Source organism: Ammospiza caudacuta, chromosome Z, assembly GCF_027887145.1.
Source record: "Ammospiza caudacuta isolate bAmmCau1 chromosome Z, bAmmCau1.pri, whole genome shotgun sequence".
Taxonomy (NCBI): domain Eukaryota; kingdom Metazoa; phylum Chordata; class Aves; order Passeriformes; family Passerellidae; genus Ammospiza; species Ammospiza caudacuta.
In genome coordinates this window covers 76,124,041-76,140,667 of record NC_080632.1, presented here as the reverse complement: position 1 = coordinate 76,140,667, position 16,627 = coordinate 76,124,041, and the positions used below count along the sequence as shown (strand labels likewise).

General features: G+C 40.5%; 1 protein-coding gene across 3 annotated transcripts in view; it reads right to left on the bottom strand.

The window, feature by feature from the left end:
• The window catches only part of NADK2 (NAD kinase 2, mitochondrial), a 32,894-nt gene that overhangs the window by 11,335 nt on the left and 4,932 nt on the right, over positions 1-16,627 (bottom strand). The window contains exons 1-5 of one of the 3 annotated variants that reach the window (XM_058823305.1): positions 7,247-7,343; positions 6,625-6,713; positions 5,389-5,477; positions 3,780-3,861; positions 2,388-2,471 (exon numbers count right to left, since the gene is read on the bottom strand). In XM_058823305.1, coding sequence (XP_058679288.1) covers positions 2,388-2,471; positions 3,780-3,850 — 155 coding nt within the window. In that variant the 5' untranslated portion in view covers positions 3,851-3,861; positions 5,389-5,477; positions 6,625-6,713; positions 7,247-7,343. Of the gene's footprint in view, positions 1-2,387; positions 2,472-3,779; positions 3,862-5,388; positions 5,478-6,624; positions 6,714-7,152; positions 7,196-7,246; positions 7,344-16,627 lie in introns of those variants that run through there. The other 2 variants (XM_058823306.1, XM_058823304.1) reach the window with 2 other exon arrangements.

The following is a 16,627-nucleotide window of genomic DNA, read 5'->3' as shown; positions in this document are numbered from 1 at the left end:
ATACTGTCGATAACCAGGTGACATTACCCACTTTTTCCTAAAATTACATGAGACTTATGCTTTATATGACTACGTTGCTAGTTTTTCCTCTAATCATCTTTATAGATTTACATTTACACATCCTATCTGCCCTTAAACTAAGTATTTTAGGTAGTCACGCAGAAAGCATGCAGGGAGTATCACTATACCAGCCTCCTTACAAAGGTCCTGGCCAGAACATATCACATCCCCCTCAAAATCAGAAAATGGGACTGTACCCTACTAATACCCCTATTCTGAGAACCTGCTCCAGCACTGACCCCCAAGATAAAAAATGTGGGTAATCTGATATAGTTTGTCCTTTACAAATCAATAACGTTGGTTTTCTCAAGGATTACAAGGTCAATTTTCACACAGATTGTTGCACTGACTGATACATCATGGATAAGGGTAAAAAGCCTACTGCCCTTTTCTGTTTCTGGCAACTCACCATCCACCAAAACTCCAAAATACCAGAAGCCCTTCCAGACAATTCAGTCACCCACCTATTCCAAAGTTTGCATAGGGCCAAACAAGAACTCTCAAATGAAACACTTGCTCACATCCTTGCTTAAGAATATATTATTTATTAATTTATAATTAATTAATTAAATATATTTTTATTTTATTTCTTTAATTTATTATTTATTTAGTTATTTATTATCTTCTATTATTTCAGAAAAATAATTAGACAACTGCTTTCTGTTTTGTTCTGGTGAGGTTTCAGCTCCATAATAAGCAATAACAGGAATTTCAGCAAAAAATATAGCTTTGTTTCCAACAAAACATCAAAATTGCCAAATGTCAGGAGAGGTTATCTGAATAAGCACTAGGAGTTTTGTTTAAGCAAATTAGAATGATGGAGACTAAAAAGCTTCTGTTTTCTAAACCTTAGAATATGTGAGTAGAAAGTATCTGTTCCTTTAGCAATACGTATTGAAATTCTTCAGTTATTTATCCTGGCAATTCTATTAATTTAATTTCAGAACTATTCTATGGCACAAAAACAGTTACACTTCAAGTTACAAATTTAATATGCTTGAAGTATAAACAAAAATGAATTGCTATATACTTTCACACGAGTGACTGATTTCTGTTTGATAGTCTGTCATCACAAAAATATTCTGTAAAGTATTTATATTACAGAACAGTGTCTCTTCTTAAGTAGTTATTAAAAACTCTTCTCTAGTCTGTCCTTTAAAATTCAGCTTGTTTCTTTTTAAATCAATTGAGATTATTCTGTTTTAAGAATATCTAGTACTGGAAACATCAAGCTATATTCAGCATGAAGAAACGTTTGCCTTACTTGTCAGCAAAATTTAAGCCACTTTATCTCAATCACCAAATCCCTAGATGTAACACACTGACCATTTCCTAACTGTATGTGTTTCACTAGCTTCTATTCTTATGGCCATCACTGTACTGTATGTTTTTGAGTCCTTGTTGTAGAGTGACTTTATGATGCTTGAATCCCCAACTGTCTGTTCAGTTTATGCTGGATATAAATTCTGCACCTCTAAGACAGGTTCCAAGAGCGAGAGGGAGGAGAAGAAGTGCAGAATTTGTTATCAGACACTGCACTCACTCTCTTGCATTCCTGCTCACGGACTGCGCTGTCTGCAGCACGGACAGACAGGGGGACAGAGCTCTCCTTTGCCTTTAGTCAGTTTTTAGCTGGCTTAGGCAGAGAAGTTCCCTGGATTGTGGCTTCTCCTTTTTTTGGAACTGATCAGCCCCGCTCAGGCCTGAACACCCAGAATGGCACCAGGGCTGGGACGCTGCGTTCCAGTGCCACAGGGATGGATGAGAGACTGAGCGAGCTGAGCTACAGCCCATGACAAGCCCTCTCTCTGAGTCTGCCATCTCTGCAGAACAGGGAGAGGTCCCATTGTTTAATGCTGTTCATTTTTTCATGTTTGTGAGTACTTTCTTGTTAAATAAATAGTTTTGTCCATTTTTCTTGAAAGATATTTTATTTCCAAGCTGGCTGGGGGAGGGGCAGTTTGAGTTTGCTTTCTAGACTACTTCAAAAGTTTCATCTAAAATTTGCTCTAAACCAGGACAGTCCTAAAATACATAAATCAATATACCCCTTACAAGGATGCAGCTCCTCATTTATGAATTTGCTAAGTCAGAAGTGAAAATCACTTATTGCATGTCATCCCAGACAACTTTTTTCTGGAACTGGCAGTTTTAGTCTCACTCTTGACCAAAAACCTCATTTTTCAACATTATAAACATCTACACAGAATTCACTATTTGAGCCATTAAGAGTTTACTAAGCTCCAGCGGCTTCTTAGGAATTGCATATGGCTAGGTGTTTCCCAATCTCTCCATGTTTTTCAAAACCAAAGATCAGTGAATCCTACCTGAACTCACCACGATAAAGCTTCTGTAGTGCTTCAGGAAATGAGTATGTGTATCTCACAGGCAAGCACAGGTGGCCTTCTGATCTGGTAGCAAAAAATGACAATGAAAATTATAGTATTACTGTTCAGATTTGGTACCTTTGGAAAACAAAACAAAAATCTCCCTATGTGGTACATCTAGCAAAGCTACACTTCTTAGACCTTTAGGAATCTCTACTGTTCTTGCACAGTACCACATCAGCAACAAAACACTGCTCTCAGCTCCTGGAGTCTGTGTGTCAGAAACAAGCTAATTCTCCCACATTTACCCTAAAAACTGTCCAGCTAATAATCCTGCAGGAGTATGTAAGCACTAATGTAGTTCCTGTCACCATACTAAGCAATTTAAGCTTAAAAAACCTGGCAGGTGAGGAAAAAAATCTATCTGCACTTACACCCAAGTTAGCAAAATGAACAGCTAAGCAACATACCTAAGAACAAAAGAATCTCTTGTCAAAACTAGAAGACTAAACAGTGCTCCCTTCCATTAGTAGTATGTGACAATTTGAAGGCACTTGCTATTTGAACCCTACTAGTCAGGCTTGATAATGCAGAATAGCTACTCAGAGCATTTGAAAAGTTTTGGAAGAGAAGGTATTAAAGAAATTAAACATTTTGACCACCACTTTATGTACTAGGAATAAATTAACTGTCAGTATCAAAAAAAGCAGAAACATCACAAGCAGAAATCTAAATCTGGACTTCTCAGCAGGCAGAGCCTTGGTGAATTCTGAGTTTTATTTGCCATCTGTTTGAAGGTTATACCAACCAAGCAATACTAACACACTGCACCTACTGAGCTGTAAGACTGATGTGGGCAGGTGGGTGCAGCTTGTGCAGAGTTTATAATAGGATAGCTAAGTGCCAACAATTGGTTCAGGAATCTTCTGAGGTATGTTATGGTTCACATCAAGAAACAACAACAAATTTCTTCATCTGAGCCTCTACTGAATCCACCTTCTTCACAAAAAAATTAAGGTTTTGTGTGCTCAGACACCACAGTTAACTGCTTTTACCAAGTCCTTCTTCTTAAGTTCTACACTGCCAATCTAGCCTCAAACTTCTGGTCAGCAATACAAATTAACTAGCTGCAAGTGCTGTTACATTGGTGTGTGAGAACATCTGTGGCACACAGGCATGCTTGTCCAATACTACTTAATGTCCTCAGGTGAGACAGGATAACTCCCTGTGCAAACTTCTCTAAAAAAAACAAACTATTCCCTTGGTATCTACAACCCACTAAAACAGACATTTATGCTGCCAAATGCTACAGGTATGCCTCATGTACCACAAAAACAGATGCACAGTGTGCCTAATATTAAATAAAACATTGCTTTTCCAAATTTTTTTTACCTTTCAGGATCAGTATTTATTCCGATGACTGGTTTAAATTTATCAAAGACCTTACTGGCTGCCAACAACATTGTACCATCACCTACAAAGAAAACAGATCAAAAGTTAGCTTCACTTCACATTCTAGTAGCCCAAAGAGAATGTACTCCAGCATTAGCATTATGTGCGTTTATATCAACAACACATCAGGCAAGCTGGACAAAAATACAACAGGACAAAACTACTGACATCTTATCAAATAAGAGTAGTGACAACTGAATTTGAGATAGCAAACATGACTGGAAAAAGAACAATTTATCTGACAGCTATACATGCCCAGGCAACTGAATGTGGCAGAAGCAAGCTTTAAAAGAGATTTATGGGAATTTCTGTACATTTATCAGCAGGTAAGAGAAATTCTTTAGCAAAAGTAAATTTAGAAAGTATTGCTAAACAAAGCCACAGGAGACAGGAAACAAAACCAAATGTTACTGTGAGTCACATAAAAACAATGACTTTAGCTTCACCCCAGTTGTCCTCCTAAAAGGCAATTTAAAGGTCTTATTTGGCCCCAGACAGGCACACTTGGAAAAGATGTCTTGGGTAAGTAGAAATCTCAGAATTAGAAATCTTTAAATTTACTGGTTTTTGCAGATATTGGTATTTTTTCCTGTCTGTTAAACAGAAAGAAAACTATAACCTCATTCAGTCTTTGCAAGAAGATGTAAGCTCTGAACAGCACAAAGACATAAAGCTCTGAAAACCTCAGATGATGTATTATCACCTCCCAGCTGCTTGCCTCAACCATGAAAATTTTTCCCAAAGACAAATTGGCACTTTGGGGATGTTCTCTGAAATCCACAAGAGTTGATAGGATGCTTCAGGAATAAACCTTTCTACCCATTCTTCATGGTGATGACTACCTAAGGGCAAACTGGACTAGTGGGAAGAGAGAAAGCTGTGGTCAAGCCTATTTGCCACAGATGAGTGAACACTACGTCAGAGCCCAGCAACATGAGGCTGTATTTGCAGCATATCCCAAAAAACAACACTGAATGAAGTGCTGCAATCCAATATTAAAGATAAACAATCAGGTTAATTGCTCTGTTGGTTCATCTGGAAAACACTGATCAGTGGCACAAGATGCTCAGAAGCTGCAGACTTTTTACCTGTACCATCCAACTTGATACGCCAGTCACTGGATTAAGTGTGAAAGCAAGAAAGACAGTTTGAGCAAGGGGACCATGAGGTAGTATGTTAGTCTACACCTCACATTCCAAAAAAACAACGAGTAGATTTTAGGGCTACATAAAATTACATGACATCAAGAATTTTATCCTCTTTAGTTGAAAACTATAGTAAATTCAGCAGTTTATATTGTTTCACACATGAAAAACTTTTCAAGTGGCCATGCACTGGGGTTCACTTCCATGGGCTACAATTTTAGGTACTAGAGGTAGACAAGATGGTGACAACCACTGCTTTTTGTCAGATTTTCTGACAATCAGATTTGCAATTTGTTTTCAGAATGTGCATTATTTCCAGTTGCTTCAAACACTGCCAAGTATTTTTGAGAAACATATCTCTGAAAACATACTGAAACAAATACTTCCTTTCCATAAAGTCATACCTCCTGCTGATATAACAGCATCTGCCCACCGAACTGTCTCTTCATTATACTCTCGACGCTTAACAAGACGAACTTCTATCCTTTCGTTCCTGTAAAGTTCAGAGAAAGTCTGAATTCCAATATGCAATGTTTCTTGTCACAGCCTTCCGGAAAGTTTTCATGCAGGTAGGGAGTAATTGCAATCATATTTGGCTTAAAAACACTTGACACACAAATCCTGTACCACTGTGGAGAGCCTGGTTCAAGCATGTCTTAAAGAAAGAGGCCATGAAGGTATACAGCTGATGGGAAAGTAAAAGGCAGCTGTAAAGCAGCAGTTCCCAGGCTTGATTTTGTAAATAACTAGGTTCTCAGACACCTTTTCTATAAACAGCAGGATTCTCAGACAGTCTTCCCATAACAGGCAAAACATTCTGTCCTTGGGCTCTCTGGGAACAGATAGCTGCTCTGGGAACAGATATGAAGGTTTTGAGAACTTTTCATATCACAGTGAGAACGCTGGTCCTGTTTTCAATAAACAAACCACAGGTATTGTAAAACAAAAGGAGGGGTTAGAGTTTTCTCTGTAACCTATTGTGAGCTCGAATTTTGCAATATGCATGAAGTTAATTAACACTGTTATATAAAGTGGCTGATTTGATCAATAAATCGGAGTCGATGCTGATCAACAACAAGATGGGTTGGCTCCCTTCGCTTTCAACATACCACCTTCTTGCTTATTTTTAAGACAATAATCGAACATGCTAGTCAACTGAACAGAGTCAGTTCACATGACGGCTCTTTCAGGAATGACTGCTCATCTGCACCTCTCTCTTTCTTTTCCTATTTTATTGGCATTGGTAACACGAGGCTTTCTTTTGTTTCACACGATCCATGGATATTTGCACTGTGTCTGAAATCCTCCTGTCAACGGAAGGAGACCAGGACACCAGATGGTTCATCACAGGTCCAATTTATTAAAGAAAGCATCAAACACTTATACAGCAAGTAATAAGCTTATGAATATTCTGTAAGCCAAGCAATCTATTGGTTAAACTATACCATCAACTCTTCCTCATTCCTTTGGGCCTACATTCTCTATTTCCCACGTCTCTCTGTCTACTCCTTTATCATACTCAGTTAGGCCCAAGGACATGCTATCTTGCAGGTGCAGGACTTGGAAGTAGCCATGGCCTTGTACTTTTCCAGTCTCTAGTCAGCTAAATTCCCAACATCCTCCCACCTATGCACCCTTACCGTAAGCTGTCCACAACATGCTCCACGTTTTTTGTATGAATGCGATGCCGTTCCAGTAGACCAGCATAGTTAGATCCCTTCAAGGCAAGCTGTAAGACAGAAATGGAATTTGTAGAAGTGCAGTGAGTGCTCTCGAGCAAAGCAAATAGAACCTACAAAAAAAGCAGGTTATTTTCTCTCAGCAGAGAAAAGTTCTTATAAGCCTTCCATTAATTACATTTCAATGTACACAGCAGTCAAGTTATATTGACTAGTTCATTAAGTGAATCAAATGGCCACAGCATTCAAGAATCACAGATATGCAAACAAGCATACTACATTGACTTCCATGCAACTTCAGACATTTGCTCCTCCTGAATCTGCCAACTGATATAAAGACTACATGAATCCACACAGTTACACTAAGTATATTTCTGCCATGTGTTGAAACACCCAGTTAGCTCAAAGTTGTGCTGTAGAGAAGACAGACAAAAAAAGCAACAGGAATGACAATTAAGGAAACAGCGCCTGAAACACTTCCAGCATTACCCTTCAAATTGTATTTGAGCTAAAATGGAAGACTGCCAAATGCTGACAAAGGTGACATTTTCTCTGGATCAAAAAAAGCTTAAGGACAATCTACCTAATACATTTGATACTGTTCCCTGGGTTTTACACCACATTTGTTAAACAAGTTGGTAACAATAACAAGACGAACACTGTAGGTGCATTCTAGTCTCATCCTTTCTGGAAAATGGAGAATTTGAATACTTAATTAATCTCAACACACTCTTCAGACCACAGAAACATTTTGCAGTTTATATAGATACAGTCATAAGCAGGCAGGTGAGATTATTGACTTGTTGCAGATTAGTTTGGCAGCAAGTTTTTGTGTGAGTAATTCAGTCACCATATGTTCCTTATCTTATTTAGCAGGGGGGCCTCATCTGGGGCTGATACTGCCAAACATGTGTGCGCATAGAGATAAAGAAAGTGAAAGAAAGAGGGTGCAAAGGATATTAAGCAAAAGGAGTCTATAAATACATTCACAGTGAAAGTGATTCTGCTTTGAGCAGCAGGCTCCTGATGCTCCTTCTAGCCTGAACTATTCCACAATTATACTGTCACTGCTTCCTTTTCCCTGAACAGTTAAAACGAATTTATCAGCAGAGAAACAGAACTTCTCCTATAGTTTGTCCAGAGGAATTAATCTGTGCCAGAAGTGCTGAACAGCTACTTCCAGCAATTTATTCAAGTGCCTTTATTCAAAGTTTTATATCATTCCAAGAGAAAGTGGTGCCAGACAGCCTTGTCTAATCCCATTTTCATAGACTTCTCAACTCCATAGAGAAGGGCAGAGGACTGTCAGGATATGACAGTTGAAGTCAACCACACTCCAATACCCAGGAAACGAAATCTTTATTCATCTGACACCCATTCATGTCAAGACATCCAACCATGAGCTAAGCACAGAAGATAGACTCAGCACCAAAGTAGTTACAGACAAGGATGTAACTGCTTGCTCTGGAACTGCACTGCTGTTCCACTCAGTATATTTACAATTGGCACTTAACTTGCAGGAAGAAAATCTTTAGGTGGTCTTAGAGCTAGGATCAGGAAAACACTTTCAATAGAGACTCACAGGCCGCCTGGATGCATCAACAGCACTAAAGGAAGACAGCAGCTGCCTGGCAGCTATGCATGATCACACACAGACACAGGTATGTGGATGATCAGAAAACATCCAGATAAATATTACAAGTTTTTCCAAAGCTTGCTCACATTGGTTTACTGGGATACAGGGTGTTACGTCCCATTAATTGACTCACACACTTAAATCCTTTGTTTCTACTCCTGAGCTACAATGCCTGTGCACCCCAGACACCTCTTGGTCCTGCCTGCAGAGTCCATGGTGTTGCACTGGGAACTTGAACCCTGTGGGCTCTGGGGAGTGAAAGATTACACAGGGCTATGCTAGTTACAGCACAGACCATTGCCAGCCTGCTGACAGCCTCCCATCATCCACTTGGAGGGGAAAGGAAAAGGCAGAAAGGAAAAAGGGAGGTATTTGTCTCCCATAGACACCTGCTGCTGAGCAGCATAGATGTAATTTGCTAAAAGAATTTTCAACTGCACATTCAAAGCACAAACTCATCTTGCCTTACCACAAGAATAAAAAATCCACAATCAAACAATTTCCAAAAAACACCATTACTAAAATCAGGTTCCTCTAGAAGTATCTGTAGTGAATGAAACAAGCATCTGACAAGCAGACTGCTGTAACAGCACACTTTTTTCAGGCTGTTGTTAGTTCCACACAAAATAGAAACCACAAACTCCATCTTGCAATTTTATGTAGCTCATTTATTTGGCTAATTTATCAGCATGCTATCTTTCAACTTGATGGAAGAGAGCTTTTATCTCTGAACATAACAATGTAATATTCTCTGTGTGATCATTTGCAGGTTTTTAAGCCATCAACATCAGTGGCAAGCCAACAGCTAGCATTTCCCTGGCATCACCAGGAAGGAGAGGTATGAGCAGCGCCATTGCTATGGAACAGAACATTTGCCATAGTTGAGTTAAATTATTTCATCAACAGCTTCAGAAAACAGAAGAGGTTGCTCAGCAAATAAACTATCAGTATTCTGACTGGATGAACCATTTCAGCAGCACTGTAGAACAGGCATTGAATGTGTAGATCTCCTCTTTGACATTAGATCTAGAACAAGTAAGCACACATTACTAAGCAAGAAAAATGAAAAATTGGGCCCTTTAGTTTAAATGGCCGTGCTACATTTATGGAGTTATCAAATTGTCCTGATTTGCAAAAGGCTCCAGAGATTACAACAGTTTGTTCATCTCCAGCCTCATTCTCTGTGTTCAGAGATAACTTGCAAGTTCATTCATCTAAGAACTGACAAAAGGGAAGCCCAACTGAGCCTGACCACAGTCAAGCATATCCAACAGGAATGCTAATCAGCAGCTGCTCTCACTCCACTACTCCAAAGAACCAGGGAAGTGCCTACAGTCCTTGTGGTCAGAAGCACAGAATCACAGAGTGGCTGAACTAGAACACACCTCTGGTCCAACCCCAAGCTCAAACAGGGCCATCTGTCCAGATCTGGATGGCTTTAGATCTTCACAGATGGAGCGTCTTCCCCATCTCTGGGCAAACTGTGCCAGTGTCCAGTCACCCTCACAGTGAAAAGGGTGTTCAGACAGATGTACCTGTATTTCACTGCCTCTGCTCCTGCCTCATATCCACCACCAGAGTGCCGCTCTAAGACTATGACAAATGCTGCTGCTGGAAAGGAGTTTGAACTCAGGGCAAAGTGTAAGACCAAACTGAGAGCAGCGCCTGCTTTTTATTTCAAAAGAGCTGAAGACAAAGATCAGGCAGTCCAGTTGCTGTGTGCATGATCATCTCCTTAAAGAGCCTTGAAGACACTTGGGATGTACAGACAGCACAAGGACAGCCTGGCTCTCAAGCCCAATCATAAAACAGGCCCCCAAACCTATGCCAGCTTGGCTTTTATCAACTGACTCCTCAAAAAGGCACAGAGGTATTAGATTCTGCATGAAGACAACTTTCAAGCTCTTCTCCCTTTGGAGAAATCTTTGATTTAGAATTAGGCCTGTTAATCTGACCTTAATACTACACAAAATAAAATGCAAGAATAAGCCTTCCTTCTGTAGTCTAAGCCTGTACCTCTGGCAAGTCCCAACTAATTTGGTTTAAATTGTGGGCCTGCTGTCCTTTAGTAATGTTTGCCCTGCAGGAACAATGCTGCACAGCAAGGACAAGCCTTCTAGACACAAATACAGAAGCCAACACAAGCCAAGTAACATCAGAATACCCATTGTTGTCTACATATGTGGATTATGACTCTTGATTTAGAAAATGGGAAATGAGAAGACTGAGACCTACTGGCATTGCTTATTAAGCATAAGGATAAAAGAGTATGTTCTCTCAATACAGTAACATGGATATTGTCTGGAGTGAATTTGTCAACTGAGCACCTTCTGCATCTCATCCTAGCAGAATCAGTGTGATTTGGTTTGGAAGGGACCTTAAAGATGATCTAGACCCAGTCACCCTGTTCCAGAGAAGGACACCTTTCACTAGACCAGGTTCCTTAGAGCTCCATCCAAACCAAACTTGGACACTTTGACAGAGGGTGCATTCACAAGTTCTCTGGGGAACCTGTGCCTAAGCCTCACTACCTTCCTAACAACTAAGCTGCTAATCTTCCCTCTTTCAGCTTAAAGCCATTCCCTTCATCCTATCAATACACTCACTGACAAAAGGTCCCTCTTCAGCTTTCCTGTGGAGTCCCTTCAGGTACTGCTCTAAGCTCTCCCCAGACCCTTCTCTTCTTGAGGCTGAACAGCTCAAACTGTCTTGTCCTCACAGGAGAGGTGCTCCAGCCTCGTGACCATCTTTCTGGTCCTCCTCTGGACTTATCCAGTAAGGTTAAATGGAACTTTTCCAATGTACTTTGGCCTTATGTGTATGCATATATACCCTCATTACTAGGCTTACGCTTAATTTACAGCCCTAACCGTCATGCAGTCTTAAACTGCACCAGGATGGAGTTAATACCAATCCCTTGTTTTACAAGTGTTGGTCATTGAGGAGTTAAACTAAATGACTGACTAGAAAGAAGAAAAAAAAAACAAATCCAAAAAACCCCCTAAACCCTAACAACAAAAAGCATAGATCTAGAAACAATTACTCCCTCAAATTTCCACAATGAACTTGCCCACACATGCACCCCAGCTGGAAAACAAGAACAGATCACTGCTTTACAATCTACCTGATTTCTACAGAAAGAACCACAAAATAATACAAACAGATTTAGAGATCAACAGCTGAATAGCAAAAATGTGATTTTAACCTCAAGATAAAAATACAATGAGCACTAACATAACAATCTGTTTCTAAGCAGAGTATGGCACTTCAAGTCCTGTATTTTCAGAAACTGTCCCTTGAGATTTAACCATGTGTCCCAAGTACAGACATAGTTAGTGTTCAGTTTTTACTCTGCTTAAAAGAAACAAGATTTTGACAGACTTATGGAAAAAATATTTTTCTCAATACATTAACGTTAGAACTAGAACAGCTTTGAATAAAGGACATGCTTCAAGCCATACACTTCCCTTAGCATTCCTGACTAACTCAATCAAAACTTCCTTAATTATCAAAGTCAGACTGTCAATCTACAGGCAAGTAATTACCCTGTTCTGGTGCTAACTAGTTAAGACAAAGCTTGATCTGTCATGCTAAAAACAAATGCAATTTTCCTAAAAGGTCAGGCACACACTAAACTTCTGGATTTCTTAGGAGCTCTAATGAAATATTAAGCTTCTCTATTTCAAAAGTAATCCACATACAAGTACATAGGATTAAAGCATGGTGCACCTTCTGAATCTTAGATAATAAAATGCCAACAATAAAACAGATAAGCTGAGGAGCTAGCCTTAGCAGAACTTGCCCAACAGGAATCTGTACCTTGGAGACACATTTCAAGTGTCCCACAGAAAAGGGTCTCCTAGGGCAGGCAGAGCAAGCTTGAACCACAATGCTGAATGGTTAGCATTTTTACCAGCCATCAGCTGAAGTGACAGGGGAGCTGAATTTGGTGGTTGCACACAACAGATATCCAGGTTTGGACATGACACTCACAGTAAGCACAGCACACCTACCCTCGATTTATAGCAGAAAGTAAGTACCATTTGTACTTGGCTGTATTTACACCAGTGACAGCACATTTGCAGACAACACCAAGGTGTGTTGCAGTTGATACACGGAGAGTGGAGACATCATCCATAGGACCCTGACAGGTTTGAGGGCTGGGTCTGTACAAACCTCACAAAATTCAACAAGGCCAAATGCAAGGGGTTGCACTCGGGCTGGGGCAGTACCAATACTGGCTGTGGGATGAAGGGATTGAGACCAGCCATGGACCCAGGCTGCACCCAGAGCCCCGTGGGCACCAGGGGAGGGAGGGGATTCTGCCCCTCTGCTCTGCTCTGCTGAGACCCACCTGGAGCACTGCATCCAGCCCTGGGCTCCCAGCACAGGGACAGGCACTTGCTGGAGTGAGCCCAGAGGAGAGACACAAAGATCAGAGGGCTGGAGAACCTCTTCTGTGAAGACAGTCTGAGAAAGATCCTTAATATTACTCCTTTCACAGAAGTTGCCTGACTTCTTAAAAGGGGAAATGTGGTCTAATTGTTCTTGCACTAGAAATAGTAAATGCATTATCAGATGTCATATAGTTTGGCTATAGATAAAGACTCAAGACAGTAAGGTAACCGTATTTAGAAAAAAAAACCTGGTCAAATTTAAGTATTTACTGAAAAATTCCAGACTTATTCAATAACAACATTTGCTAAGTCACTGACTTAATGTTGCACATTGACCCTGACTGGCTGGATGCCAGTTGCTCACCAAAGCTGCTCTTATCACAACCCCTTCACAATGAGATAGGAAAGAGAAAATGCAAGGAAAGGCTCAAAGCTGAGATAATGACAGGAAGAGAATACTCACCAGTTACTACCATCACAGACTAAATACACTCAGCTTTTGGAAATCAACTGAATTTATTATGAATCAAAATCAGGGCAGGACAATGAGAAGTAAAACAAATATTAAAAACACCTTCCCTCCATCCCTCCAATTGTCCCAGCTCTCCCTCCTCCTCCCATGAGCAGAATAGGGACATAAGCATGGGAGATATAGTCAGTTTGTCTCAAGTCATTTTGGTCTCTGCTCAACTAGAGGAGCTCTTTCCCCTGCTCCAGCCTGGGGGCTGGAGATATCCACAGGAGATTTTTCAAAAACTTCTTTAGCATAATTCTTTTCCATGGGCTGCAGTTCTCCACAAACTGCGCCAGTCTGGGTCCTGCACAGGGTACAGTCCCTCAGGATCAGGCTGCTCCACTGTGGGTCCACACTGGGGTAACAGCTCCTGCCAGGAGACTGCTCCAGTGGGGGGCTGCTCTCTGCACAGGCCACAGCTCCTGCCAGGAGCCTGCTCCAGTGAGGGGCTGCTCTCTGCACAGGCCACAGCTCCTGCCAGGAGCCTGCTCCAGTGAGGGGCTGCTCTCTGCACAGGCCACAGCTCCTGCCAGGAGCCTGCTCCAGCACGGGCTTCCCATGGGGTCCCAGCCTCCTTCAGGCACACCCAGCTGCTCTGCTGTGGCTCCTCCAGGGGCTGCAGGGGAATCTCTGCTCCCCCCTGGGCCTGCAGGGCCTGCAGGGGCACAGCTGCCTCACCCAGGGCTGCACCAGGGGCTGCAGGGGAATCTCTGCTCTGGGGCCTGGAGCAGCTCCTGCCCCTCCTCCTTCACTGACCTGTGTCTGCAGAGCTGCTCCTCTCACACTCTCTCATCTCTGAGAGCAATTACATTTGCACAGTAATTTTTTTCCCCTCTTAAATATATTACCAACTGAGATGACACTACCATCTCTAAATGGCTTGACCTGTGCTGCTGAGGGTCCATCTTAGATCCATCTGGCATCAGCTGTCAGACATGGAGGAAGCTTCTGGCAGCTTCTTACAGGAGCCACAGCTGCAGTCCTCCTCACTACCAAAACCCGGCCACACAAACCCAATACCCTCAACCTTTTGCTATCAACAGGGCCAGTTTCAGTAGAATTCTGTTGGCAGTACAGTTTGCAATTGCAATGTACAGTAATACAGTGGATTAACCCATTTTGGGACACCCAGCTCCTTTAAGGCCCTGCAGTCTAGCTCATTCACACTTGCACAAGTGCTCTGAAACTCTCTCTAAAGTGAACCTTACAACCAGTCCCAGTGAGCAGCTGCAGGTTCTGAGTGAACTTCAAATGCACTGGCTTCTGATCATTTATTAGCTAAAAAAATTAAATCCATAAAAATCCATAAATGCATTGTTTACAGGAAGGCTTTAATAATGAGTAAGCACCAGAGAAACCAATCAGGTTCCTGAAATAAGCTCCGACAGTGGATCAGAAGTACCAAGGCTCAGGTTTAAGTCTCCCATAAGGCCTGGAACACAAATCACGTTTTCCAATACAAACTGCTGTTGAGCTGCAAGCCATAGCATTAAATCCAATTCTTCCACCCTTCCCAGGATTATTACATATTATACAGGCTCTAGCAACTTGCTTTCAAAAAAATGTGCTAAGTTAACCAATGCAGTAAGTCAGTTCTTACCACACAAGAAAGGCCAGAAGGCTGAAGTTACCTGACTAGGACTGATTTACTAACTTGCTGTCAATTGCTCGGTATTTTTGCCAGTATTGTTCCTGGCTATTTGCTACGTTTTCAGCAGTTTACTGCACCACCCCCCACACTGCAGAAATCCAGAGGACTACTTCAGCTAGGAATATTTTTGCCTTATATTTTCCTCACTTTCTTCTTCAGTAATTTAGACCCCTCACTTCCATTACACCATCACAGCAAGCCTTCAAATGCTGCTGTACATTAATGTACTCTAATGTATCTATTATGTAGAATAATGACTATGAAGTATAGATATTGTAGCATTTTATAAACCATTACTTCTGTAATAGCTGATTTAACTGCAACATTATGTTCCTGAAGTTTTACAGAAATGCTGTTTAAGGACAAGAGTTTGATGCATACATGAAAAAAAGTTAAAATGCCATGAACTGCTTTCTAATTGTTCATCCACCACATTAAAGCATTATTGTCATTTTAACCACATGTGAGGAGTACACATAGTGGTTTGCAATTCAAAGGCTAAGGCAGAGCAAATTGTTTTGTTAACTATAAACAGTGGTAACTGGTTTCTTCACTAAAAGATTTCTAAAAAATCCTGTGTAATCCAGGCAATTCAATCATTCTCATTAATACAGCACAACACCAACATGATGCTGTAAATCAAAACTAATGAAGTACTTAAAGCCAGCATTAAAGTCACTTCCACGAAGTAGCCTTCTTCAGCTGTATACAGCATAGTATGATTGGTGATACAGTCCCAGAAGTTAAATTTAAGTGAATTACACTGAAATGCCCTACTTTTATATCTATTTGCTATATGCAACTGAGTATACTTGAATGGTATACTGGAAAAACAAATTGTATGGAAAAAACAATTACTCCATCACATTTAATTGTTTCCATCATTTTCCAGACCCCTCTTAGAATAATAACATGGGAGGAACAATTTAATAAAGCAGATGCCAGTACAGTGACTTAACACTGATGCAAATATATCAAATTTCAAAGGTAAAGATAAACAAAGGAACACCATGTTCGTGTAACCTGAAAAGCATTTGCACACATCTCAGTTTCCAGTGGATTAGTTCAAAAATTTTATTTCTGAAAAAAAGAAGTCTTTAGCTTTATGTAATCCTAGTGGAATATAAACTGTGTCTTGAATTCTGTATGCTTCAATTCACTAAAGGGAGTTAGTACTTCTCCCTTTTTTCAGGATAAGGTAGAGAATAGTAGAGTCCTAACAGCTTTAAAACACTTTATGTGCTCTGTAAAAGAACATCCACTGAAAAAATTCACATTACAAGGTAAGAAGAGATGGCAGTCTGAATTCAACAGAATAATGAAAAACTTCACAGTATCACCTCATTCATTAAGGAAGTTTTTACTTAAAATACTACTTTAAATATACCCTGTACATATGGATCCACAAGAGGACACAGGGTTAACTGCCCTCATACTTACTGATTTTCAGAAAAGCAACTTTTTTTTAGTTGTCTACTAAATTACTAGATTTCATTTTAAAATTACAATTCAGTTGAACTTTGAAGCTTGCATAGTGCTTTTTCATTCTGCTGCCTTCTTTGCATTTGCAAAACTCAGTATTCTGAAAATATCTGACTACTTTCTAAGTAAGTGTTTGAGAGGATCACAGTCATCAGCATTGAAGCACAGTCTTCTAAACCAGAACAAAATCTAAGAACAAAATGCCTGGATATTTTCCAAAACTGTATCTTCAGGTGGTGGTACGAGAGTTACAAGCCTGTAACACTAGTACTCAGGAAAAGTAA